General features: G+C 51.5%; 1 protein-coding gene across 3 annotated transcripts; it reads right to left on the bottom strand.

Annotated features, from left to right (window-relative positions):
- Positions 1 to 1,064: 1,064 nt before the first annotated feature.
- TSKU (tsukushi, small leucine rich proteoglycan) lies at positions 1,065 to 16,673 on the bottom strand. 3 transcript variants are annotated; one of them, XM_049780316.1, is made up of 2 exons: positions 16,652 to 16,673; positions 1,065 to 2,592 (listed from the first exon to the last, which is right to left on the bottom strand). In XM_049780316.1, exon 2 carries the CDS (start codon positions 2,582 to 2,584, stop codon positions 1,514 to 1,516), a length of 1,071 nt encoding a protein of 356 aa, XP_049636273.1. In that variant the 5' UTR covers positions 2,585 to 2,592; positions 16,652 to 16,673; the 3' UTR covers positions 1,065 to 1,513. The 3 variants fall into 3 exon arrangements, with proteins under 3 accessions (XP_049636273.1, XP_049636275.1, XP_049636274.1); XM_049780318.1 differs by lacking the exon at positions 16,652 to 16,673 and adding an exon at positions 15,628 to 15,635; XM_049780317.1 differs by lacking the exon at positions 16,652 to 16,673 and adding an exon at positions 6,026 to 6,099.
- Between the last annotated feature and the right edge of the window lie 7,797 nt (positions 16,674 to 24,470).

Raw genomic sequence — 24,470 nt, forward strand, 5'->3', positions numbered from 1 at the left:
ATAAAGTGGCCACACTGGGCGAGGTCCCCACACACCATGGGTTCTGAGAGGCAGGGATGGAAGCAGGGACTAGGTCCAGATTGAATGTGTTAGAGACGCAAGGGCCTAGAGTTGGGAGTGTCAGAAAGGGAAGAAAGCGAAGGTGGACCTCTCCCAACCCATCGCCTCAGTCATCAAACACTAGGAGGCGGCTGGGCTGCCCCATGCAGATCTTGTCTCCCAGGAGTGGGGCAGTCAGTGGAGGCTGGCTGCATATGAAAGAGGATCTCTGTACTTTATTGAATCAGGGGTCGATGGTGTCAGATGGGGCTGGTAGGTGAGAGCAGAGTTTGGTTGTGCTGTGGATGTTTCTGGAACCAGCCCCACATGCCCGCACATGGCTGATTTCTGCCCATATCTCCTCCCACCACACATCGCGCGACACACAGGTACAAAAGTGAAAAAAATGCAATTGCTTTTTTCCTTCTTTTACAAATGACGGGTTTCCAGCCCCTGCCAGCAGGGGGCAGTCAGGGTTGTTAGGAAATAACAATCCATTGAAAAGGCAACAGCTCATAGAAAACAGTGAGGAAGAAGCAAGATGGAGAAGAGGGTGAGGGGGAGGAGAAGGAGGTTCCCCATCTCAGAGGGCCCCTGAAAAATGAGTGCAGGAGCACCCTTGGAAACCATTACAGGTGAGGCTCCAGGACTGGGCATAATTCCTGGTGGGGCACAAGGGAGAGTACTGAGTACTGCTGGCGTCAATGGGATCTTTTCCAGTCTGGCTGCTGGAAGATGGAGTGAGAAACTGGCAGGGCTGGCACTGGCATGCCTGAAGCATCCAGAGGCTCCCAAAGGTGAATGGATTCAGTCATGCTACTCACTGTCCCTAGGCCTGAGCGATCACTGCCTGTCTCATCACCTCCCTCCCGGGAATGATAGGAAGGGTACAAACAGCAGGATGGAGATTGGCATGACTCAGGAGCAGTGGTCTTCAATGGCTGGTCTGCAGGTGTAAAAGGTCGACCACCACTGATTTAGAGAAAAGTGCAAAGGGGGCCTGTCTGGGAGGCAGAACGTGGGCCTCAGTTTCCCCATCTGTACACAAGGGGGAGAACTGTGCTTCCTATAACTCAAGTCCTATCCAGGATCCCAAGAAAAGGGAGAAACATGTCATGAACCTCAGGGCCCAGAGCAGAGGGGACTGGTGGCAAATGAAAGCACAGGTCCTAACCTCTGAGGCCAGCGGCATTTTCTCCCACATAACCTCCTGGCATGGGGCAGGTGGGCCCAAGCCTGAGGGAAGGCACTTCAGGAACACGTGGACAGTCCCCTGCTGTCTGATTTAGCATCAACCACCCTCTGCTTATGGTTTAGGAGCAACCAAGACCAAGGGGTTGCTCCCGAGAGGACTCTGCTATCGGGAGTGTTGGTCCAGGCCCACAGAGTCCCCTAGTCCCTCAGGCACTGGCACTTAACCGGAAACTCACTCAGGACCAGGGTCTGAGGGGGACCCCAGACCATGCTATTTTGGTCACAAGATGTCGGGGCTTTTGAGGGCCAATTCCCGGGTGTCCACACAGTGCAGGGCCACCTTGGGGCTGGAGCCGGGTTGCCGGGGGTAAGTTCCCCCCCGCACCAGGCGCCGGCACTGCACTCCCTGGCCCACACCCACGCTCTGCAGCGCGGGCAGGTGCTGGAACAATGTCTCGGGCAGGGGCACCAGGCCTGTGCCTGTCAGGTCCAGCTCCTGCAGGGAATACAGGCCCGAGAACACGTCGGCCCCTGCCCACTGGAGCTGCGGGTTACCTGACAGGTCCAGAACCTGCAGGCCTGGCAGCCCTTGGAAGCCATGGGGTGCCAGCTGCGGATGGCCCTGCAGGCTGCCCAGCGACAGGTGCGTGAGGCCAGCCAGCCCCAGGAAGGCCCCAGGGCCCACGGCCGTCAGCGGGTTCCCATCCAGGCTCAGGTAGCGCAGTGGCAGGTCTCGGAGGTCGGGCACAGTGCGTAGCCGGTTCCAGGCCAGGTTGAGGCTCTGAATGGTGGGCAGGGGCAGGTGGGCACCGCGAGGGCGTAGAAGGCGGTGCAGGAGGTTGTGGGACAGGTCCACATGCAAGGCCCGGCCCTGGCTGCGGGAGGCGAAGGCGGACACAGACACCTCGCGCAGCCGGTTGTGGCTGAGGTTCACGTCGCTCAGCGGGGAGCTGGCGAAGCTCTCGGAGGGCAACGCTGCCAGCCCGTTGTGGCTGAGGTCCAGCGACTCCAGGTAGCGGAGGCGGGAGAAGGCCGTGGGCGAGATGCTGGTGAGCAGGTTGTGGCTGAGATCCAGGCCGGCCAGCGTGGTGTAGCCGGGCCCTGCCAGCACCGACTCGTTCACCGTCTCCAGCCGGTTGGAGGAAAGGTCCAAATGCGCCGTGTCCAGGGGGATGGGCACAGGCATGATGTGGGGGCCCAGCCCGCTGCAGTCCACTCGAGTCAGGCTGAAGCTGTCGAAGAGGCCGAAGGTCTCCACCTCACACTGGCACCCAGGGAAGCACGGTCGGGTGGACTGGGCCTTGCTCACAGCCAGCCACAGCAGCAGGGGCAACAGCAGGGGCCACGGCATGGTGGGCGCTAAAAAGAGAGACATAGTGAAGCAGGCTGCAGACCCCTTCCTCCCAGGCTAGGTGGCTCCTATGTGGGCACAGCTGAGTTGGGGCTTCCCCCTGGTTACTTTCCAGAACATTCCTCATGCTCCCTAGTCCTCTCTGTTTTCAGTTTCCCTTATCTGTCAGGTGTAGAAATTGGTGGTTTGGGTTTAATTGTTTTCCAGTTTTGGGACTTTACCCAGAGGTGCTCAGGGCTCACACTTGGCTCTGTGCTCAGAGGTCACTCCAGAACATGCTTGGAAGTGTATATGCAGAGCAAAGAATCGAACTAGGCAAAAAGCCTTCCATCCTGTACTGTCTTCCCAATTGGTGGTTTCCACACTATTTTTCTTCAGGACATTGACACCAACAAATGCAATTTGCATTCTACCACATCCAACCATGAGCCACCAGTGGTATATACTGGCACTGACATGTCAAGTAAGATTGGTGGAGCCTGAAGATAGTACAGTGGTTAGAGCACATGCCTTGTACAGGCCCAGTCCAGGCACTGCATGGATCCAATCCCCTATCTCAATCACCACTGGGTATAGCCCTGGGTATATCAATGGTGGTCTCCGAGCACTGCCTGTGTGGCCTGGGAAGTCCTCAGCACTGCAGGGCCTGAGCAGCATTGCATCCTTGCATGGATCTGCAGGTCAGGTTGCTGAGTATTACCAAGATGATACCCAACCCCCTGAACCAGCCCCCTAGGAAGCATCACTCCCCACTGTCTCCATTTTACCCCCAAAGAGTACCAAATACAAGCTGCTCTGTCTGGCAGAAGGGAGAGTGGATCTGGAACCTTTTATGCCTGATCACCATCTCTGCCATCAGACTGCTGTTAAGGGGCCAGAGAGACAGCACAACAGGGAAGGCACTTGCCATGCATGTGGTCAACTCAGATTTAATCCTCAGCGCTATATAAGGTCCCTTAAGTACCACCAGGAGTGACCCCTGAGCCAGGGGTAAACCCTAAACACTTCTGGGTAAGTCCCCAAACTCTGACAATAGAACTCAAATGGGTTTTAGGAATCCCAGAGGAAAGCACTGGCCTGACTGGTTTGTGGGGGCCTCTCCAGTGCTCATGGCCTATGGCCCATGGGTAGGTCCCCTCAGTACAGGGGTGAGGGTGCTGTCACTTCTCTGTTGAGTCCCTAATCCCTTGAAGTTACCCTACGAGGTGACATTGCTTTCCTATGTCAGAGACAATGGAGACTCGGAGGAACAGCAGACTATGAGCATGGAGAAAGCAGTGCCTGTCCCCATCTGAACATGGTGACCATGCCGAGACCCACCTCAGCCTTTTAGTCCTCTAAGAGTCTCTTCCTGCAAGGGCGGTGCAGTAACCCCATCAAGGATGGCAATGGCAAATGGCCAGAATCACAGTCCTAACCCTCCAGAATCCACCATCTATTTCAACTGGCACTATGATTTCTGGAGGGCTTTGAGGACCCCATCCCAGCCCTCTGTGCTCATTGTGCTTCTCACCCCTGTGCCCCCCCAATATTCTTGCAGTCCCCACCACTAGGTATATATATATATATATATCAGAAGAAGCAGAAGGGCCTCAGAAAAACAAAAGTCCTGGGCCTGGAGGGATAGCACAGCGGCGTTTGCCTTGCAAGCAGCCGATCCAGGACCAAAGGTGGTTGGTTCGAATCTCGGTGTCCCCTATGGTCCCCCGTGCCTGCCAGGAGCTATTTCTGAGCAGACGGCCAGGAGTAACCCCTGAGCACCGTTGGGTGTGGCCCAAAAACAAACAAACAAACAAACAAACAAAAAAAAGTCCTTACTTATCCCAAACCAGTCAATAATCGGGCAGGGCATTCCAGGCAGAGGTCCAGAAGACTAAGGCACAGGCTTTATGTGTGAGAGCTCCAAATCCTGTCTCTGGCACCATATGCCCCCCCAAGTGCCACCTGGAGTGACTTCTTTTTTTTTTTTTGGTTTTGGGGCCACACTGGCAGTTGCCCGGGGGTTACTCCTGGCTCTGTGCTCAGAAATCACTCCTGGCAGGCACAGGGGACCATATGGGATGCCAGGATTCAAACCCCATTAGTCCTGGGTCCGCTTGCAAGGCAAACGTCCTGTTATCTCTCCGGCCCTGGAGCGACTTCTAAGCATCTCTGCATGTAGCCCCATAATAAGCATAAACCAGCCAGGACTAGTGTCTGGCCTGCTCATGCCACCGCAGGGCGAGAGAGTGTTGGCACCCAAAATAATTTTTCCCACTGTCTGGTACAAGAACTGCCAAACAAGGAAAGCTCAGTCCACAGTACCTGAGTGCTGTCACACTGTCACACGGCACCCTTGTCTGTTCTGTTCCACAGAGCTGGCTCAGGGTAGATGGACAGAGGAGGCTGAGCAAAGTCCTAACTGCTCACCCCCAGTTCCCTGTCACTCGCACCAGGAGGCAGACAGGGCTGCATCCCAGCAGGGCTCTTATCTGAGGTTCCCTGCTTCACCCCGTCCGGTCCTCCAGGGAGGGCGAGGGGCCAGGGACCAGCCCACCTCCTGGACAGGGGGTGAGTCGGGTAGCGTTACCAGCTGGACATGAAACTTTAACAGGGAGCCACTTGATCTGTGCTCTGGCTCTACACAAGGGTAGGGAGAAGGGCCCCCTCTGATCCCCATCCCCGCCCTCCTCTATGAGCTTCACCCCCACTCCTTCTTTGAAGAGACCAATTTGAGGATTAAACTCAGCCCAGGTGCATCCTGGGTTTGCTCTTGGCTGGGGTTGGACAGAGTGTTCTCGAGCCTGTCTGGAACAAGAAGGAAAATATTGAGTTGCTTCAGGCCCCTTTTGTTCCCCTGGGAGAGATCCTTGCTGCTCAAGACTCCCTCCTCATTGGGAGGGCCCCTCCTTCCCTGCTAAGCTGATCTGCTCAGACCACCCTTCCTTGGGTTTAAACAAACACCCAAAGGCCCTCAATTACTGTTTGGTTCCCCAAGGCGATTATACAACATGCCTATTAAATATCAAATGCCCCTCACATGAGCTCTTGCTTATGTAACGGGCTGCACAGCCCCACGGGCACCTAGTCTAGGCCGCTGCTATTCTCCCTACCCTGTGGAATCAAGTCTACACAGTATTCCTCAAAGACAGAGTGGGTTCAACTTACTCAAGGGCAAAATTAGCAGTGAGGAGCTGAACAGGCCAATGGCTGTTGCAGCCATGGAGCTGAGCAAGGGGTGATAGCCATGGTCAAAGTGGTGGGGCTGTACCTGTTCTAGGGACAGATCCCCTACTGGTGGTGCCTGGCAGACACCTCCCCTGGACCTCTGCTCAGTGGCAGCCAGACAGTCGCTGCAGTGAATGCAAATAGCACAAGTTGGGGCCAGCCCTCCTGGGAGCCAGTGCTGGACACATGTTCTCTCATTCAAGCCCAGGCATGGCATGAAGTCAATAAACTTACATGTATTCTAGAGTGGAGGAAACTGAGGATTGGAGGAGGAAGGAGGCAGGGCCAAGAACACAACTCCCTGGCACTTTGTTACAATTTGGTTGATACTAAAGCCAGTGTTTCCTGTGAGGCTGGGATGAGAAGTGTCAGTCCCCAGCACCATTAGGATGACTCCATGGGCCATGGATGGGATGTGGAGAGGTCTTAGTTCTGTTCACTCAATGGCCCTGGGGGTACCTGAGGTCACAGTAGGTCCCACAGCTTCTCAGGGGGCATTCCAGGCTGTTGCTGGAAGAATGAGGAGAAATCCCCAAGCAGCTTCACAACTCTGGACCCAGAACTGGCCAAAGGCTGGTGAATGGGCTAGAAAAAGGATCCTCTTGTTTTGCTCAGAGGAAATGTCCTCCATGCGGTGCCTCTGAGCAAGTCTTTACATGAGGCTTCAGAGATGCAGGCATCTGGCCTGCTGCTCTAAGTTCTTTAGAGGCCATGGAGAGGTCAGAAAGTTTCCAGGGACAGGGACATTAAGGAAAACTCAGAAGCGGCCAGTACTGTAGAGTTTATAAGCCCTCACTTTACTGATGATGAAGGCAACAAAGGGGGTGCACAGGGAAAGGGAGCAGGGTGAGGGGTGCTCAGGTTTTGGTCTCCCCCTCCACCCCCAGTATGGCCACAGACACAGGAAGGTTCACAATCTTATGGAGGGCCAGCCCTTTAATGCCAGGGTAACCTGTACCACAGGGTAACCTGCATATCTAAGGAAATTATAATTATGCATTCAAACATAAAACAAACCCAGCCAAACCCTACTTTTGGAAAGTCTCAAAGAAAGTACAGCTTCCCTTTTTCCCCCAAAATAGAATTTTGAGGGATTCAACCTCTAGCAATCTCATTTTCTCCCCTATTACTTCTCTTGATGTCTGAATGTACCTAAAACACTGGGAGCAACAAAGGCTCTGAGAGGACTCCCTCTAGGCCGGTTTTGCTGCCCCGGCCTCAACTAGGCAACCTGCGCCCCTCACAGGCCAGGGGGGAAATGTTGGGAGGAAGGCAAGAGAGTGAGAAGTGGGTCTGGTCCCTCTCACTCCTCAGATCTGAGGGAGTGGTGAGGTGGGGACCAGCAGTGGGCCTGACCTGCCACATCTCTCTCTCCCATCCTGAAGCAAATTCAGATTAAGTATCAAAAAGTTCTGATTAGGGGCCGGAGCGGTGGCAATGAGCGGTAAGGCGTCTGCCTTGCTGGCACTAGCCTGGGAGGGACTATAGTATGATCTCCCAGCATCCCCTATGGTCCCCCAAGCCAGGAGCAATTTTTGAGTGCATACCCAGGAGTAACCCCTGAGCGTCACCGAGTGTGGCCCAAAAAACAAACAACACAAAACAAAAAAACCAACAAAGAAGTTCTGATCACTTCAAATCAGAGTGGTTTGGAGAAGTCACAAGTTCTCTTTTCTTTTTAAATTGGTGCCACTCTTAACTGATATAGAGACAGCTCTGCAGCTCTAAAGCTTGATTGAGGCCCTGAAGTAATTGGAGCTGCCAGAACTATATCCAACTGTGCTGGAATGGGGTGTGTATGTGTGTCCACACCGTGCTGGGGGCTCAAATGTAGGGCCTCTACCCCCAGGAGCCTAACATACTATCTCCTAACAGGTGTTGGGGTTAGGAGGTGTGAGTGATACAAATTCCTCCTGACAGACACCACAGCTGTGGGAAGGAGAGGGCTTCACAGAGGGCAGGAAAGCCTGGAGCCCCAATGTGAGGTGTAAATCTGGCAACTCTTTGCCTCTCTGGACCTTTCATTCCTCTGAATCTGGTATGGTGATGCAGACTGGGCAAGCCTAAGACAAAGTTGTGGAGTTGACAGAGAAGATGAGCACTCCCTGGGGGAAATAAGGCCCCAGGTAGAAGCCTACAAGCTGGAAAGATTGTATTTGCTCAACTCCTTTGGCTCCACTGCAAACATCATCAGCCACAGCACCCCTCAGATGGTTCAATAATCACTGCACCCCTTATTCCACCAATCACTGTACCCCTTGCATGGTCAATCAATCACAGCACCCTCAGTCCACCTGTGCTGTGCTCCTCAGATGGTCGATCGATGACTGCATTTCTCAGATGGTTCAATGACTGCCTGGGAACCTATAAGGACTTTCTCGGTGTGGTGGCTCAAGAAGCCTTTTCCTGTTGCTCAGAGTTGGACCCCAACTCTGTCATTCTGGGACCAACTCTCTGATCTGAAGGAGTGACAACACTGGAGGTGCAGTGCCCAAGGAGTCACAGGCACAATGGGGCATAGTTCGAAAGTGGCTTCCTCTATCTTAGACCATTATCTCATTCTAGGATACAGCACTAAGTGAACACCCAAATTATACACTCCCTTTCCTTCAGGGCTCTGAGCATGACGCTGAGGATAGCTGGGTGCAAGCACTGGTCCTGATGGTCCTGGGTCAGTGTGGGCTGCTTAGGTCCTTTGGCAAGTCCCTTTATATTGAAGAGCCTTTGTTGTCACTTCCTGATAACAGGTTCATTCTACATAACCTAATGCAGGTATTTCAGGATGTAACAAAAAACCCTTCATCATGATCAGAGCAATGGTACAGTAGGTAGCATGTTTGCCTTATATACAGCCAACCTGGTTGATCTCTGGCATCCCATATAGTAGATTGAGCCCACCAGGTGTGATCCTTCAGCACAGAGCCAGGAGTAAGCCCTGAGTACTATTGGGTGTAGTCCCCAAACAAACAAACAAACAATCAAAAAGTTCTTCCTAAAGCTCTACAAAGTGACAGGCCAGGAGAAATCTGTGTTGAACATGAAGCCTGTCTTTGTATGGAAAGGGGACAGAGGACCAGCTCACCACAAGTTGCTAAGGCAGCCCTTGAACCTAAGAGAACTGAAGGTTGCTTCCAGGTAAAATGCATCTGTGTGTCTCCTACAGCCACATCAGTTCTCAGTCCTGCTATTTTCTGTGGCACAGCAGATACACATCTCCTTCTGGAAGCCATGTATCAGAAACAAGCAGCCTGAAGGCATAGTAGGACACCAGGCAGAAAAAGAAATTTTGGTCCAAGATATATCACTTCTACAAACCCCAACCTGCAGGGGAAAAAGACGTTCCTGATCAGCTGTCACAGAATGTGGGCATAGGCAGATAGGATTTGGTCATTGCTCTGAACCTGGGTTTGGGGGATATGGTCTCAGGTCCTCTAGAAAGGTTATAGCCAAGTTCTCCACCACTGGGCTCACAGAAGCTAAGACTTTGTGAATAGCTGCCACTGGGAAACTATTCAAAGGGGCAAGTATATTCTTTGTATGTAGAGACACAGGTTTGCTCCCCAGCATCACCGTACAGATCCTGGTAAGAGAGCCTTCAAAACAGTGTAGGTCAGTGGTCCTCAAACTATGGCCCGAAGGCCATATATTGTATTTGTATCTGTTTTGTTTCTTCATTGCAAAATAAGATATATGCAGTGTGCATAAGATTTCATTCATAAGTTTTGTTTTTACTATAGTCAGACCCTCCAATGGTCTGAGGGACAGTGAACTGGCCCCCTGTTTAAAAAGTTTGAGGACCCCTGGTGTAGGTGATGCCATTCCCCTCTTATAAACCTTTCCCCTTTTACTTTTACCTACAGAAATCAAACTCTTTCTGCATGGGGACACCTGCAAGTTCTCTCTCCCCCCACCCTACTCAGACCCTCCCAGAGCTGGGACTACTGACCTAATCTGAGTGGATAATCCTCAGCTTCTACTCCAGGGGTCCTCAAACTATGGCCTGCAGAGAATATTTATCAGGCCCACTGGGTGTTTTTGGCACCGCTTCATGTCCTGCTTAGCAGCCAAATCATCCCCGACCCACAGTGTGCATATGTGGGATTGTGCTGCACTCTCCAACTCCCCTCCTTCTCTCTGTCTCTCGATTCCTCCTCTCACTCTAGGACAGGGGTCCTCAAACTATGGGCCTGTGGGTCACTATTCATAGTTTTTTCTTTAAAATATAGTCTAGCCCTCCCACAGTGTGAAACCTTTGTTTAAACTGTTTGAGGACTCTTGCATATCTACTCACACTTTCTACAACTCAGAGAATCTTCAGACAAAGAAGCTGGAGAGTTGCAAGGAAACTACAATCCAGACAGAGGCTAGGATGGCCACGCAGGCCTAGGCAGAGTCTTAATGCCTCCCTAGTGGCCAGCCCCTGTTCCTGCCAGCCTACCAAAATCTAGCTATGCGCTCGTCTCTAGCTGCCCTGCGCCTGCCTGCTCCCGGGCCTCCCACACCCCTGCTGGCAGCCCTCCTGCCACTCAGATGGAGCCAATTCTGTGCCATTACTGACTTGCCTGTTTCCTGACTTGAAGTGTGAACAGCTTGGGGCTGGAGAGAGTTTCTGCAGCTACCGCAAATGTAGCTGGGCAGATGAAGACCCCAACGTTTGGAGTTCAGTGCAGAGAGTCCAGTGCAGATGAAGAGCCCAACTTTTGGAGTCCAGTGGAGAGCCAGTTTTGCACCTCTAAGTCCCTTTGTAGCCTCCCCATCCTTGAGGAGCCCCACGGTCTGCACAGGGATTTCCAGACATGGCTACTATAAGCATCTTTTATAAGAGATGCCTTACACGAGTGCATATGTAGTAGATGAAGGTGTATGTGTGACTGGCTAACTCTGTGGGAGACATGGTGGGCTATGTTTTGTATGCTCCTCCATGGTCCCAGAATGGGCCATAGTCCTCATCACCATGTTGGGGTCTACTGGCTTCCCTGGGGTTAGGGGTTCCAATTCAGGTACCTGCCTTGGCACTCACCCCAGCATCTCCAGCCCAGACTGGCCAGTTTTGCCACAACTTCAATAGGGAATCTCTGGCTCAGGAAATAGATGGGCAGAGGGCTGAGCCTTGGGTGGATCAGGCCTATAAAACAGGCCTTCACTTTCACAATTCCTGGAGCCAAGATGCTTCTCACCCTGCTCCCCATTGCTGTGAGCTCACATAAGCTCACGCCAAAGAAATCCCCAGGTGGAAATTCTATGAACCTCCTACCCCCAGCCACTTAGCTCAACAAACGCAAGGCAGAAAGAATTTCAGGGCCAAACTTCCAGAGCCTCACAGGCTGGCTCTCCTGACAGAATCACTAATGCCCCACATCTGTACAAACACGTTGGCTCACCACGAGTACCCCACCAGCTTCTGCCTCACCACAGTCCTTGACCGTGGGGCTGGCTCATTCTACGGACAAGAGTGGCATGTAGCATAGAGGAACCAGTGTTGTGTATGTAAACATTTTTATGGGATTATTATGTTACCGACCCTACCCTGATCGGTGATTGTGTTCTACCCTAGGGTGTGACCTGGCATTCTGCTCCCACCCTAGGGTGGTACTTGATTCTGCTCCCACCATTGGGTGGTATCTGATACCACCATTGGGTACCTAATTCTGGGGCATAAAAGCAAGGGTCTGTGGAAGGTGAGGGGCTTTTTTCCTGGGGCTTATTCTTAGGCCTTTTGGCTTCGACCTCTTCACAGAATAAAGAGCTGTTTTCTTCGAAAGCCTGACTGCCTGTTGGCTTTCTTCCCATCACATTCACCTCAGAACCGCCGGCTGAACAGGGTAACAGACTCGTGGTCTGAGCTGGAGAAGAAAGGCCTCATCCTCCATCCCTCCATCAGTCAACCTCATCAGGGGCTGATTTGCAACAACCGGGACTCAAAATAATGATGCCTCAGCTCCAGACTCCGTGCTCCGAATACACTCTGCCTCAGTTTACAAGTAGGTAATTAAGGCTGCAAATGCTGGATAGTGAACATGCATCTTGCCTGTTCTCTCTGGGCAAGGAGCTAATCACATTCACTGCTGTGTCCCTGAAAGTGAGCACAGGGCCTGGCCCAGAGTGAGCAACTATGAAGATATACCAGATGCTCTGAATCCTGAATTCATGTTGGGCATCACTTAGGTTTTCCAAGGTCCCAACCATGGTTATCTTATAGTAGCCCAGCAATATCAGCAGGGTTGAGGGCTGGGCTGGCCACTGCACAGCAACAGAGATGCCCAGGGATGGGTGGGGGAGTTCAGCAACTTACCCAGACTCAGAGCCCCGAAGGAAGCTGGGAGGGTACCCAGTTCTTTTGACGCCTGCCTGGGGCCTGACCTCATCTCTGTCGTCATCCCTGATGCAGCCTGGAGCCCAGTAACCTCACCCAGGAGGATAAGCTCCAGGAAATGAGCAAGGTTCCTACTGCTATTTTCTCCTTCCTCCAGTTTTTCTTCCTGGAGATGCTCAAGTTCCCTTGGGCCAGAGGCCACAAGTATGGGCAGAGGGGCAGCACGCTGGTACACTGCAAACATCTACAAGAGCCAAGCAGACCAGGTCTCAATGCCCCGGGGCCTCCCCACAATGAACTAGGTGGAACCTCATCCTTACACATCTCAGTCTTCACTGGGTAAAGACTCAATCCTACCGTGGAAGGCAGCCCTATACCTGGTACCCTCAGGACTGGCTGCATTTGGTTTTCTGATTCCCTTGTCCTAATGGGTGGTTTCGGGGGGGGGGGGGGCAGCAATAAAAAAGGCAGAGGACCAAGACTCTGAAAAGCACCCTTCCCAGCCTAGAATTTTCTCTCAGGGCTGCTGGGGTTTGGAGTACTGACTGAATTTCCAGGAAACTGCTAAGGGGAGCCAGAAAACCAGAAAGGTCCCAGTTGCAGTTGTGTTGCCTGTGTCAAGTGAGAATCAGCACTGTCCCGAGGTGGTAGGGCCTGCCTTACACCCTCTACTGCTCCAATCACCTCAGGCTTGGTTCCTTACCTGCACAGGCCAGACACGCTGAGCACCGCCCATAGTGAACTTCCTGCCACTATGACCCTGCCACTGCCCCAGACAACTAACGTTGCAGAGGCTCTGCACAGTCTGTTCTCTCTGATGAAGACACAGAGATGTTTTCCTTACCTACTTAGCATGCAAAAGCTCACTTATGTGACGACTAAGTCACTTCCTCTGAGGGGCCTTTCCAGACTAACCTGCCTCTCTCAATCACCAAAAAGCTATCTCCCTGTGGGCTCCCAGAGTGCCAGGACTGGCTTGCCAAGATCCTCCCAGTTTTCGAGGGCTGTTGCTCATTGGAATCTGTATCCAATTCTTCTCCTGCATGAGCTGGCCCATGTGGAGAGAGACAGAGACAGACAGACAGAGAATAAGAGTGAGAGGGGGAAAGAGGGGGAGAGAGGGAGAGAGAGAGAGAGAGAGAGAGAGAGAGAGAGAGAGAGAGAGAGAGAGAGAGAGAGAGAGAGAGAGAGAGAAGGCCACGGCAGATGTCTAAAAGCCACAGCAGCAAAGCCCCCAACCCATGCATCTTAGTCTGGGCCACCTGTGCTCCCACAGAACATGCCCAAGTTCTGTAGCTCAAGGAGGAGGAGACTAAGATGCAGGAAGATGAAGACACTCGTCCCCCTCCACTGTCACAGAGCTGGGGAACAGTGGATGGGGGCAGGATTCAGGCCATTCTGACTCTGCCAGGCACAGCATGTGGCACCAGGCACCACCCACAAGTCAAATGGTTTCTTGGAATGGCCTTTCCCCTGTCCATGCCTACTTAAACCCTCCCTGCTGCCTCCAGGTCTGAATCCTTGGTATTTAAAAGCCACATATGTACTGCTGCGCCTGCCTTCCCTCCTCCCAGTCTCAAGTTAATGTCTCCTCCAACACAGCCCCCTCCAAAGTTGCATCTGGCAATTAAAAGCCCAGCAAGAGCTTCCTCTGAGCCTGGCACTTCCAGCCTCCAGGGAACACACCTGGCTTCCCCAAGGGGCCAGGCCCACCTCTCATCCCTCTCTAACTTCAAAGGTACCTCCATGGCCCTCCTTCAAAAGAGCAAACTAGTAGCTGGGAAAGGGCACAGAATGAAGTGCCAGAGCCATTGGTTTGTTTCCAAGCTGGGGGCTCAGTCATCGGGTACAGAAAAAAGAGAGGAAAGGGCCATCAAAACCTCCCTTTTCCGTGGGGAAACTGAGGGCCCGGAGCACCAGGGAAAAAAGGTTGTGCTAGCCTCCTGTCCTTGGTTGTGGCTTTCCGACAATCAGCAGGTGTAAAGTATTAGGGACTGGGCTGCTCTTGTTAGAGTCATCTTCAGGGATTCAAGATCCAAAGCCTGGGTGAGCTCTTCGGGTTAGCTCTGGCTGGGCAAGTCTAGACTGATTTAAGAGAAGAGCAGGAGGCAGGCGAGGAAGGATGGGGAAGTGCCTGAGTCACCCCACAGCCCGCCAAGAATGGGCGCGTCTGCTCCCAGGTGGCCCCGAGGGGCTCCAGAACCCACAGCAGCAGCAGCAGCAGCAGCAGCAGCAGCAGCAGCAGCAGCAGCAGCAGCAGCAGCAGCAGCAGCAGCAGCAGCAGAGGAGTCCTGCCGCTCCCACCCCGACAGGGGGCGCTGGAAGCGGCGGTTGCCCCAGCCCAAGGCGACGTGTAGAGGCTTCTCCTCCCAGGGCTGCGGCTCTGGCACCGGGCAGCCTCCATCGCTTTTCTGGCCCCCCTGGGATCCGAGGGCAGAACCCCCACACCAGGAGGCCGGGATGCAAGCTGAGAGCGGATCGCCGGCCTCTCTGCTGCCCCGCAGTCTCTTGCCATCCTAAGCACCTTCGCCCTGAGCAGCCACTCTCAGGCCAATGGACATCCCACTTCTCCTGGACGGGGTCAGGACCTGAAGGTGCCTGCGGGAGCAGTTTGCTGGGCCTCATGCCCCAGCAGGATCCCTTGAGGCCAAGCCCCTTACTCCCACCTTGCAATCTGTCCAGCTCCCCCCGGACAGGGCAGGCCCGAGGAGTACAAGGGGGATGCAAAAGCAAAAAAAGGCTGATCAGCATCCAATCTGTCTGTCCAGTTCCGTGCCCGGGCAGCTGCAGGGGAGAGTGGAGGACCCGGGTTGGTTGGTTGGTTGGTTGGTTGCCCGAGAAACCGAGAGAGAAAAGTTTGCAGCCAAGTCAAGTCGGGGGGCCTCCGGGAGGACGGAGTGCAAACAGGGCAGCGAGAAGTCGAAAGGGGGGACGGTGTCTGGCTCTGGCTTTCGACCCCGCACACGCACCAGGGAGGCCAGACCCAGACACGTCGACAGGCAACAGACCACGTACGCGGACACACACGACACAAGACAAGACGCGCGCCCCCACACCCCGACCTCCAAGGCGGGCGGCCCTGCAGACTAGCAGAAGCCAAGCCCCCGAAACACACACACACACAGACACACACGCACACACACGACTGGGAGCAGAGGCAAGTCCCTGCACCCGAATCCACAAAGACCCGGCCCCCCCAATGCAAGATGCACGTGTCCGCAGCAAGATCCCAAAGGCGCTGGCCCATGCCCACGGGCCCCGGCCAGAGTCTTTGTCTCCTGCAAGCCTCTCCTTCCTTCCTTCCTTCCTTCCTTCCTTCCTTCCTTCCTTCCTTCCTTCCTTCCTTCCTTCCTTCCTTCCAGATCCCCTCTGCCCCGAAGTCCGGGATCCCCCCCACCCCACATCCATCCGATCCGTCCCGGCACTTGCGCACCCTGGGTGCAGAAAAGTTAAGGGGGCCCCGTGCCCGCCCCCCTAGGGCGGAGAGGCAGGGGTTCCCCCGAGACCCGGCACGCACACCCACCTGGAAGACCGCGCGCCGAAGCCGCCCCGGCACGCTCACCTCGGCGGCCCGGCCGTGGGCCCTCGGGCCGCCGCTTTTCTCCGCGCCGCGCCTCGCCTCTCGCCTCGCGGCCCGCCCCCCGCCAGCTGCGGGCCGCCTCCCCCACCCCCCGACTCGCCCGCGTCCGTCCACTGAGCGGCCCGAGCTGGCCGCCGGCGACTTAGGGAGTGTCGCCAAAGTGCCGGCCCGGCCCTGCGCGCACCCCGCGGCCGCCTGCGGAGCCCGCGCCGAGACGGGGGTTCCACCCCAGGGAGCGTCTCAAAAGTGCGCACGCGGCGCCCGCTCGCCCGCCCGCCCGCCCACTCCGGGCGGCCTCGCTCCCAGCTAGCTAGCTTCCTCCCCCCCGGAGCGGCCGAACTGTCTCCGCAGATGGCCGGCCGCGCGGGCGCGAACATCTGGAAGGTCGCTGGAGGCTGCTGCGGGTGTCTGCGCGCGGGGAGACTGAGAACTGGAGTTGGAGTGGGCGAGGGTTTTTGGTGCTGGATAGATAGAATTCATCCTTACCCATTGCACATCCTCCTCTTCATATGTGTGTATAGATCTATATGTGTATTATACATATATATGAAATATGTTATTTATGAAGTATATATATATATATATATATGTATGTATGTATGTATGTATGTATGTATGTATATTGGTTTTTGGGTCACACCCGGCCGATGCTCAGGAGTTACTCCTGGCTGTCTGCTCAGAAATAGCTCCTGGCAGGCACGGGGGACCATATGGGACTCCAGGATTCGAACCAACCACCTTTGGTCCTGGATTGGCTGCTTGCAAGGCAAACGCCGCTGTGCTATCTCTCCGGGCCCCGAAGTATATATATTTTTAGAAAAGGATGGAAGGTCAGTTCAGAGGCTTAAATCACTGCGATTCCAAGTATCCAAAGCCTAGAAAGACCTGCTGGGAGAACAGGCCCCGAGAGAGACTCTGAATAGTGTGCATTGGCAGAAAGACAGACAGGCAAGAGGCAGCTACTTACTTTTTCTGCAGAAGAGCGCTGGCTTCTGTCGGATTTCTTAATAGGGACTGTGTGTGCCCAGGCTGAAGTTCATTCCTCCCTCTGCTGCCCACCTCCTGCCACCCTGTTTTGTTTTGCTTGGAGGTACACCCAGCAGTGTTTACTCCTAAACTCTGTTTTCAGGGATCACTCCTAGCAGACCCACAGGGTGGGGAATCACATGGGATGCTGAGGATCAAATATGGTCAGCCAGAAGGCCTACCCGTTGTACTATCTATCGCCCTGGCTCTGCCACAGTTCTTGATAGTAAAAGCGGTGCAAAGCAGCCCAGAAACTTTAAAATGGAGTGTGGGGAGTGCAGGAGAACTGCCTGGTGGCAGCGTTTTCTAGAAGAGACAGTTTGGCTCCCATCTTCCACACAGAAGGTGGATGGGGGATGATAATGGGGGTTTTAGGCTCCATAGACTAGCTGGCCAAGGGCCTGAGAGAGGCTTTGATCCACAGACCTCCCAGGAGCATGTGCTCTGTTGAGACACGCCCCCCTCAGCCTGGGGAAATTGGGCAATGTGCCCCCTGCAGTGGCCTGGGCTTGCTCACCCAGGCTTTTTCTCTTCATTTCTTTACCCTTTTTTTTTTTTTTTTTAAATCTTGGGCTTGTATGTCAGCCTATCTGTCTGCCTCAGGAGAACAGAGGCCAAGGCAGCTGGATAAAACTGGCTGCAGGAAAACAAAATATTCCTGTACCCCAATTCTGCCACTTCTGTGGTCCTGAGTATCTCTCAGCTGGGCTAAGGGCAGTGCCCTGTTCCTCAAACAGAGTCTCCTGGGTCCTTATGGGCTCATTCTCTCTCTCTCTCTCACTCTTTTTTTGTTTTTGTTTTTGTTTTTGGGTCAGCAGTGCTCAGGGGTTACTCCTGGCTCTGTGCTCAGAAATCACTCTTTGGCAGGCCCAGGGGACCATATGGGATGCCAGGATTTGAACCACCGTCCTTCTGCATGCAAGGCAAATGCACCACCTCCATGCTATCTCTCTGGCCCCTCATTCTTTCTCTTTGGTCCAGCAGCCGGCCTCCCTTGAACCCTCAAATGAATCCCAATTTTCTGGGAACTGGGAAGCCAGTGGTGCACTGGCTGCAATTTCTATCTTTTTTTTTTTCTTTTTTTAAGTATGAGACATCAAGTCACTAAAATGACTTTATGTCACTTTTATTTAAGTAGGAATGATGTATCTTTGACTAGTCAGTCATTAAGGAAAAAGGAGAATAAAACTGCAGGCATCTCAGTTCCTTAGATTTGACTGTTTCAGTAACAAGAACTCAAAGAACATTTTCCTTGTCATTTAGTAACAATATCAGTGCAGATAACTAAAAGTTTAATATTGTTTATAAAAACCAGAGAATGTTTTGTCCTGACAGTTTAAAAAAAATGGACATTATAAAATACAAACAGTCACTAACTTCAAGAAGATTTAAACCTGTAAGAATTTGAGAGCTGCTTCAAAGAGAAACATTCAAAACAAGAGTGAACTTCTAATTTTGCATCAGGGGCCAAAACTTGCCATATACTCAAAACAAATTATGTTCATCTCCTCCAGTTATACAAAAAAAAAAGGTGGCATTACACAGAACAAATTCATTAGTTCTCCTAGCATGTCAATGAAACAAAATGAATGTGGAAGAAAAATGATAAGACTCAAAGGAAGAAGCTGCAGATACAAAATGAGCATGGCCAACACAAAATCTTTCACATACCCTGGTTCACAGACATCTATCTGCTTGGGTTTAGGCTTCTTTCTGTTTTGTTTGTTTTAAATCTTTCAAGTATAGCACTCTATTTCCTAAGAGAGAAACTTGAAGAGAAAAATTGAAAAGACATCTTAAGTAATAAGATTTAGTTATATAGGTGAGACATCTTAAGTAATAAGATTTAGTTATATAGGTGAGGTACTATCTTTAAAATGGTATCACAGACCCCCTGTGCATCCTGCCACCTCTTCATAGCAGGGCTCCACCATCAGGCTGCTGAAATCCTCCTTCTCTGGGCATCCAGAGCCTTGTCCTGAATAGCAGGTCTGCAAGAGCTCAAACTCCACAGGTTCAAACTCCAGCACTTTCTGCCTCAGGGGAACCAAGCCGGCCAACTAAGTATATGCACTTGAAGAAGAGCCCTTTACCCTTTGAAGTCTTCCTTGTCAAATATTACAGATGCAGGGAGAGGGGGCCGGAGTTTAAGGTGCAACTGATTCCAGATCACTCTGAGCACAGCCAAGAATAACCCCTGAGAGGCCAGAGTAATAGGGGGTAAGGTTCTTGCCTCTTGCACAAACCGATCCAAGTTTGATCCTCTGCATCTCATAGGGGTCCCTTGAGTACCAGCAGGAGTGATTCCTGAGTGTAGATCCAGTAGTAAACCTTAAACATTACCAGGTATGGCCCTGAAACAAACAAACAAACAAACAAACAAAAAACCCCAGCAACAACCCCCCCCCCCAATTGAGAAACCCCTGAGCACAGAATCAGGAATTCCCCTTAGCGTCATCAGGTGTGGCACATCCTCCCTCCACCCCCATAAAAACAAAGTCAGGGATTGTCTGCAAGCCTAGGGGGCTCAGGAAGGGAGGTGACAGAGTACAAGAAGAAGGTGACTTGACCTTCTGGCCTCAACTCCCTCCTCTGCAGGCTTACTCAGCCCGGTCCCCTTTGGTCCTGCCCTTTCCCTGCCCCTCTCTTCAGTGTGGCTGTGGTATCAGGCTCCAGCACAGCACAGCACAGCAGGAGTGAGAAGAGCCCTGGACATTCCTTAACAGGAAAGGCTGGGATAAGACCACTCCATCAGCCTGTCCCTTCCCCCATCCTTTGCTTCAGGTCAAAGGTCTCCCTGCTTGCAGCCTTCCACTTCTGTCTGCTGCCCACAAGCAGCAACACTGATCTCTCTGAACTGCCAGTCTGTAGAAGACATCCTGACCATTGCCAGCTTCAAGCAGTTCAGTGACAAAAGCCATATGCCCTGGCTTTTAAAGCCTTTGGGAGGTGTCCTCATGCTGACCGCATTTTTCCTTTTTCTGATCACCTCATCTTCCACACCCTAAGCCAGATTCCTCTAGAGCAGGGGCGGGGAACCCTTTCTGTAAGGGCCATGTGGATATTTATAACGTCATTTGCTTTGAATGTCTGAGTATTATACTTGGACTGCCGAGAAGAACACGTGTCTGTCCCGCCAGGGATCAGACCACAGGATGTCGTAGACCCTAAAGGCTGGAATTCTCACCCCTGCTCTACAGACATGGAAAGTAAGGGATTGAGTGGGGCCTTGTCTCTGCAGTTATCAAGTTTCTATCCAAATTCCTCTTCCCTGGAAGTCCCTCTCTGCCAAAGTTGGTCTCTCCTTGTGGGTTTTTATCTTCAGTGTTCTGTTTTCCCTGCCTGTTATCAGACTAGTCACTGTTACTGGCCAGGGACTATGCTGGATACTTTTTTTTTTTTTTTTTTGGTTTTTGGGTCACACCCGGTGGCGCTCAGAGGCTCAGAGGTTACTCCTGGCTCTGAGCTCAGATATTGCTCCTGGCTCGGAGGACCATATGGGATGCTGGAATCTGTTCTGGATCAGCTGTTTGCAAGACAGACACCCTACGGCTGTGCTATCTCTCCGGCCCCTATGATGGATACTTCTAAGATCTTTATTATATTCTTAAAATCTTTCTACAGTTCTCTTTGAGAATGGTAAGGCCTAGAGAGGGCAAGAGACCTGTCCAGGATGCCTAGTATTATTCTCTTATAGAACAACAGGACTTCTGTATACTTATTTCCATCTTCCCATCCACTTAGTTAAGAATGTGCTGCTGTGGAGAGGACTTCACACAAGCCTCTGTGCAAACTGTCTGGATTTCTCCACAAGCCTCAGATTCCTTATCTGTGAAATGGGGTGAATGAGAACTCCTACCTCACATGAATCTAGGAAGAATCAAATGAATAAATACAGATGTAAATGTGAGTGTATATAAGTGTTATGTGCTCTTACTGATTTTCATGAGCAACCATATGAGGTACTAGATTATGGATTTCTTTTTTCCTCAGAGCTTTCCAATCTAGAGGCCCCTGTGGCTGCCTTGCTCATTCCCCAGGTCTTGAGAAAGGGAAAGGGTTTCCTTTTTCTCTGCCTTATTATAGCTGGCAAGGCCCAAATAGAAAACCTTTCAAACTCAATGTATTTCTCTGAACCTCCAGGATCCTATCGCTATTTGCTTGCTGCGTGTTCTTTCCATCTGTCAAAAGCAGGCAGGTCTAAAGCTAATAGAACATTAGCCCAATGTGAGGAAATAATAGAGAAGAACTGGAAGAGACAGTAAAGACCTTCCAAACCCTCGCTGACATGAGAATCCTGGACAGCCTGTGGATGTTGCTGTGGTTTTAAAAAAGCTTTGTGGTAGATGGGATGATAGCTCAAAGGGCTATCAGACTTTGCATGCTGGAATCATGGGTCCCATCCCCAGCACCACACTGCCCTTAAATACCACCAGGAGTGACCATGGTGATTCTGATCTCAGTGTGGAGATAGAAGATCATGGTTTGAGTGCCCGCCCTATCCCTATTTGTTCTCATCTGTCCAGCTCTACACAAACTTCCTAGGCACTCACTTACCATCTTTAATTTGCAAAGGTAGAAACAGGCTTAGTTAACAGTGTCTCTTCTAGGGTCCTGCCGCTGGAACTCAACTGTGGTCCTGCCTCTGCAGGGCTGGGATACTGAGCCTGGTGTCTCAGCAGTCACCATACCAGAAACATCCTCCCCTCCTGCCAAAACCAAATGCTTCCCTAAATATTTCTCTCCCACTCTCCCACCTCCATGCCTTTTCCCCTGTGTAGAATGACTTTCTCAGCCAATCCACCAGCTGCAGTCCTCACTGTCTCCTTAGCTTGCCACCTCCTCCACAGAGACCTTTCCATTTCCCACATTTCTCTTCCTCCCAACCTAGAAGAACTCACTAAATGCCTCTGCATGGCCTCTCTCCAGCCCTGCCTCTTGCTGCTGAGATTTGTGGATCCTCTGTCCCTAGCTGTTGGGGTTCTGCCTATCCCTTCCTCCATTCTCAGTAGAGAAGTAAGCCCTGAACCAACCCCTCCCTTATATTTCACGCACCATTTAGATTGGTGTCACCTCTTCTAAGAAACCTTCCCTGACTTTCACAGCCTTTTTTTTTTAAACAATGGAAGCTCTGCAGAAGTGTTTGGTGAGGAGACTTTGCTCAAAAACAAGAATATCCACTTACTCATTTGTTGCACAGTCTGTGAGCCATGCAGCTCATAAAGGATCTCAATTTCAGAATAGTCTGTAAACTTTTTTCTTTTCTTTTTTTTTGTTTTGCCTTTATTTGTTTGTTTTTGGACCACACCCGGTGATGGTCAGGGGTTACTCCTGGCTCTGTGCTGAGAAATCACTCCTGGCTTGGGAGACCATCTAGGACACTGGGGATTTAACTGCGGTCTGTCCTAGGTCAACCGTGTGTAAGGCAAATGCCCTAGCACTGTGCACCTCTCTGGCCCTGTCTGTAAACTTCATACTGCCTGTCTTCTCTTCTCTTAGCTCTAAAATGAGAAGAAAGGGGGGTGGGGAGGTAATGCTAGGTTCAGGATGCTTGTGCCCAGCCCAGGTCTGTTCTCTGGGACCAGATTACTCCTCACTATAGGGCCTGAGTAGCACAACATTCTTGGGCTCTGTCATTTAACCTTGTATCCTAGTTGTTTGAGAATTGCTAGGAGTGAGCTTGAGGCCCCTCTGAGTATCTCTTTATTTTATTTATTTATTTATTTATTTGGTTTTATTGGGGAGGTCATACCTAGCAGCGCTCAGGGATTACTCCTGGCTATGAGCTCAGAAATCGCTCCTGGCAGGTTCAGGGGACCATATGGGATGCCATATCGAACCACCATTCTTCTGCATGCAAGGCAAAGCCCTACCTCCATGCTATCTCTCCGGCCCCTATTTATTTATTTATTTATTTATTTATTTATTTATTTATTTTTTGGGTCACACCTGGCAAAACTTCTGGCTCTGCATTCAGAAATCGCTCTTGGCATGCTCAGGGAACCATATGGGATGCAAGGAACAGAACCCGGGTCCATCCTGAGTCAGCAGCTTGCAAGGCAAATACCCTGCCACTGTGCAGGGCTCCCTACCCCCGCCCCTCCCCAGTATCTCTTGGTGATTTCCCCCACCAAAAAAAAAAATTAAAACAAAGCAAAGAAAATCTGAGAACTGGCCTTTAGTAGAAAGCATGTCACAGTAGGGGATCTGGGGAGATAGGACAGGGTGGAAAAGATAAGGTAATGGTGGAGGGAAGTGGATACAGTATTGAAGAGTATGATGTTGGAATGTTTTTATACATAAAACCCTGCCATTATCAATATTATAAATCATGATACCTAAAATAATATAAGAAAAATAAAGCGGGGGCTGGAGAGATAGCATGGAGGTAAGGTGTTTGCCTTTCATGTAAGAGGTCATCAGTTCGAATCCCAGCATCCCATATGGTCCCCCGTGCCTGCCAGGAGCAATTTCTGAGCATGGAGCCAGGAGTAACTCCTGAGCACTGCCGGGTGTGACCCAAAAACCACAAAATAAATAAATAAATAAATAAATAAATAAATAAATAAATAAATAAAGCAAGGGAGATAGTTCTTATGTCAAATGTACTTGTAAGGACTCAGGCACTATTACACACACACATGGAGTCAGCAAGTCCTGTTTTGTTAATTTAGTTTACAACACAGGAAAAACATTTATAAAATTAGACAGGGAAACTGAGGCAGGAGCCTTCCCAGGAGATTGCAGAATGGGGTGGGGTGGCTTGGCAGGAAAATTTTGACAAATTGTCTCCTTAGCAGCTGTAAACCTGGTCTTCTGCCAGGAGCCCAATCCCATTCCTAGGACTTGGATGCTGGCTTCCAGACTTTCTCTAACATCGAACTCTGCTCTCACCCCACATCCAAGAGCAAAGCTGGCCTGCAATTCAGATGCACCAAATTGAGAACTAAAGAACATGGAGAATCAGGACGAACATTCTATTTCTCACTTCCCTCTTTTCATAGGGAATGGCTAAGGTCTAGAGAGAGCAATTGACTAGCCAAGGTCATTGACACAATAGCTTCCATCCTCCCTCCACCTTCCCTCCTTCCCTCCCTTCTTCCCTCCCTTCTTCCTTCCCTTCCTCCTTCCCTTCCTCCCTCCCTCCCTTCCTCCCTTCCTTCCTCTTCTTTCCTTCCTCCTTCCTTCCTCTTCTTCCCCCTTCCTTCCTTCCTTCCTTCCTTCCTTCCTTCCTTCCTTCCTTCCTTCCTTCCTTCCTTCCTTCCTTCATTCCTTCCTCCCTTCTTCCCTCCCTTCCCTCCTCCCTCCCTTCTCCCTCCCATTCTTTCTTTCTATCCCCCTCCCATCCTTCATTTCTTCTCTTTTTCCTTCCTGTCATTTACTTATTGAGCATCTGGCACTTATCTAATCTGGATCTGGGCTCTGGGGAATACACAGTGTAGTAGTTGAGAGAGCCATGCTGGCTATGGAAGGTTTGGGAATATAGACATAGGGAAGCAGGAAAGCACATTCAAAGCAGAAGGAAAATTAGGAAAGTAGGGAGTAATAAGTGGTTAAGTGTGTATGTGTGCATGTGAGTGCATGGACATGCATGCATGCGTGTGTGTATATGTGCGAGTACAGGGCACATAAGAGGCCCCTGAAAAGGCCCTTGCAAGTGGCAGGACATGGGCCCACTGAGGTGGCAGGTCTTGGTGACCCATGCAGGGAAGCCTAAGTAATTTCTACATTTTTAAACCCAGAATGGCATGTCCAGGGAG

Source organism: Suncus etruscus, chromosome 9 (genome assembly GCF_024139225.1).
Source record: "Suncus etruscus isolate mSunEtr1 chromosome 9, mSunEtr1.pri.cur, whole genome shotgun sequence".
NCBI classification, from domain to species: Eukaryota; Metazoa; Chordata; class Mammalia; order Eulipotyphla; family Soricidae; genus Suncus; species Suncus etruscus.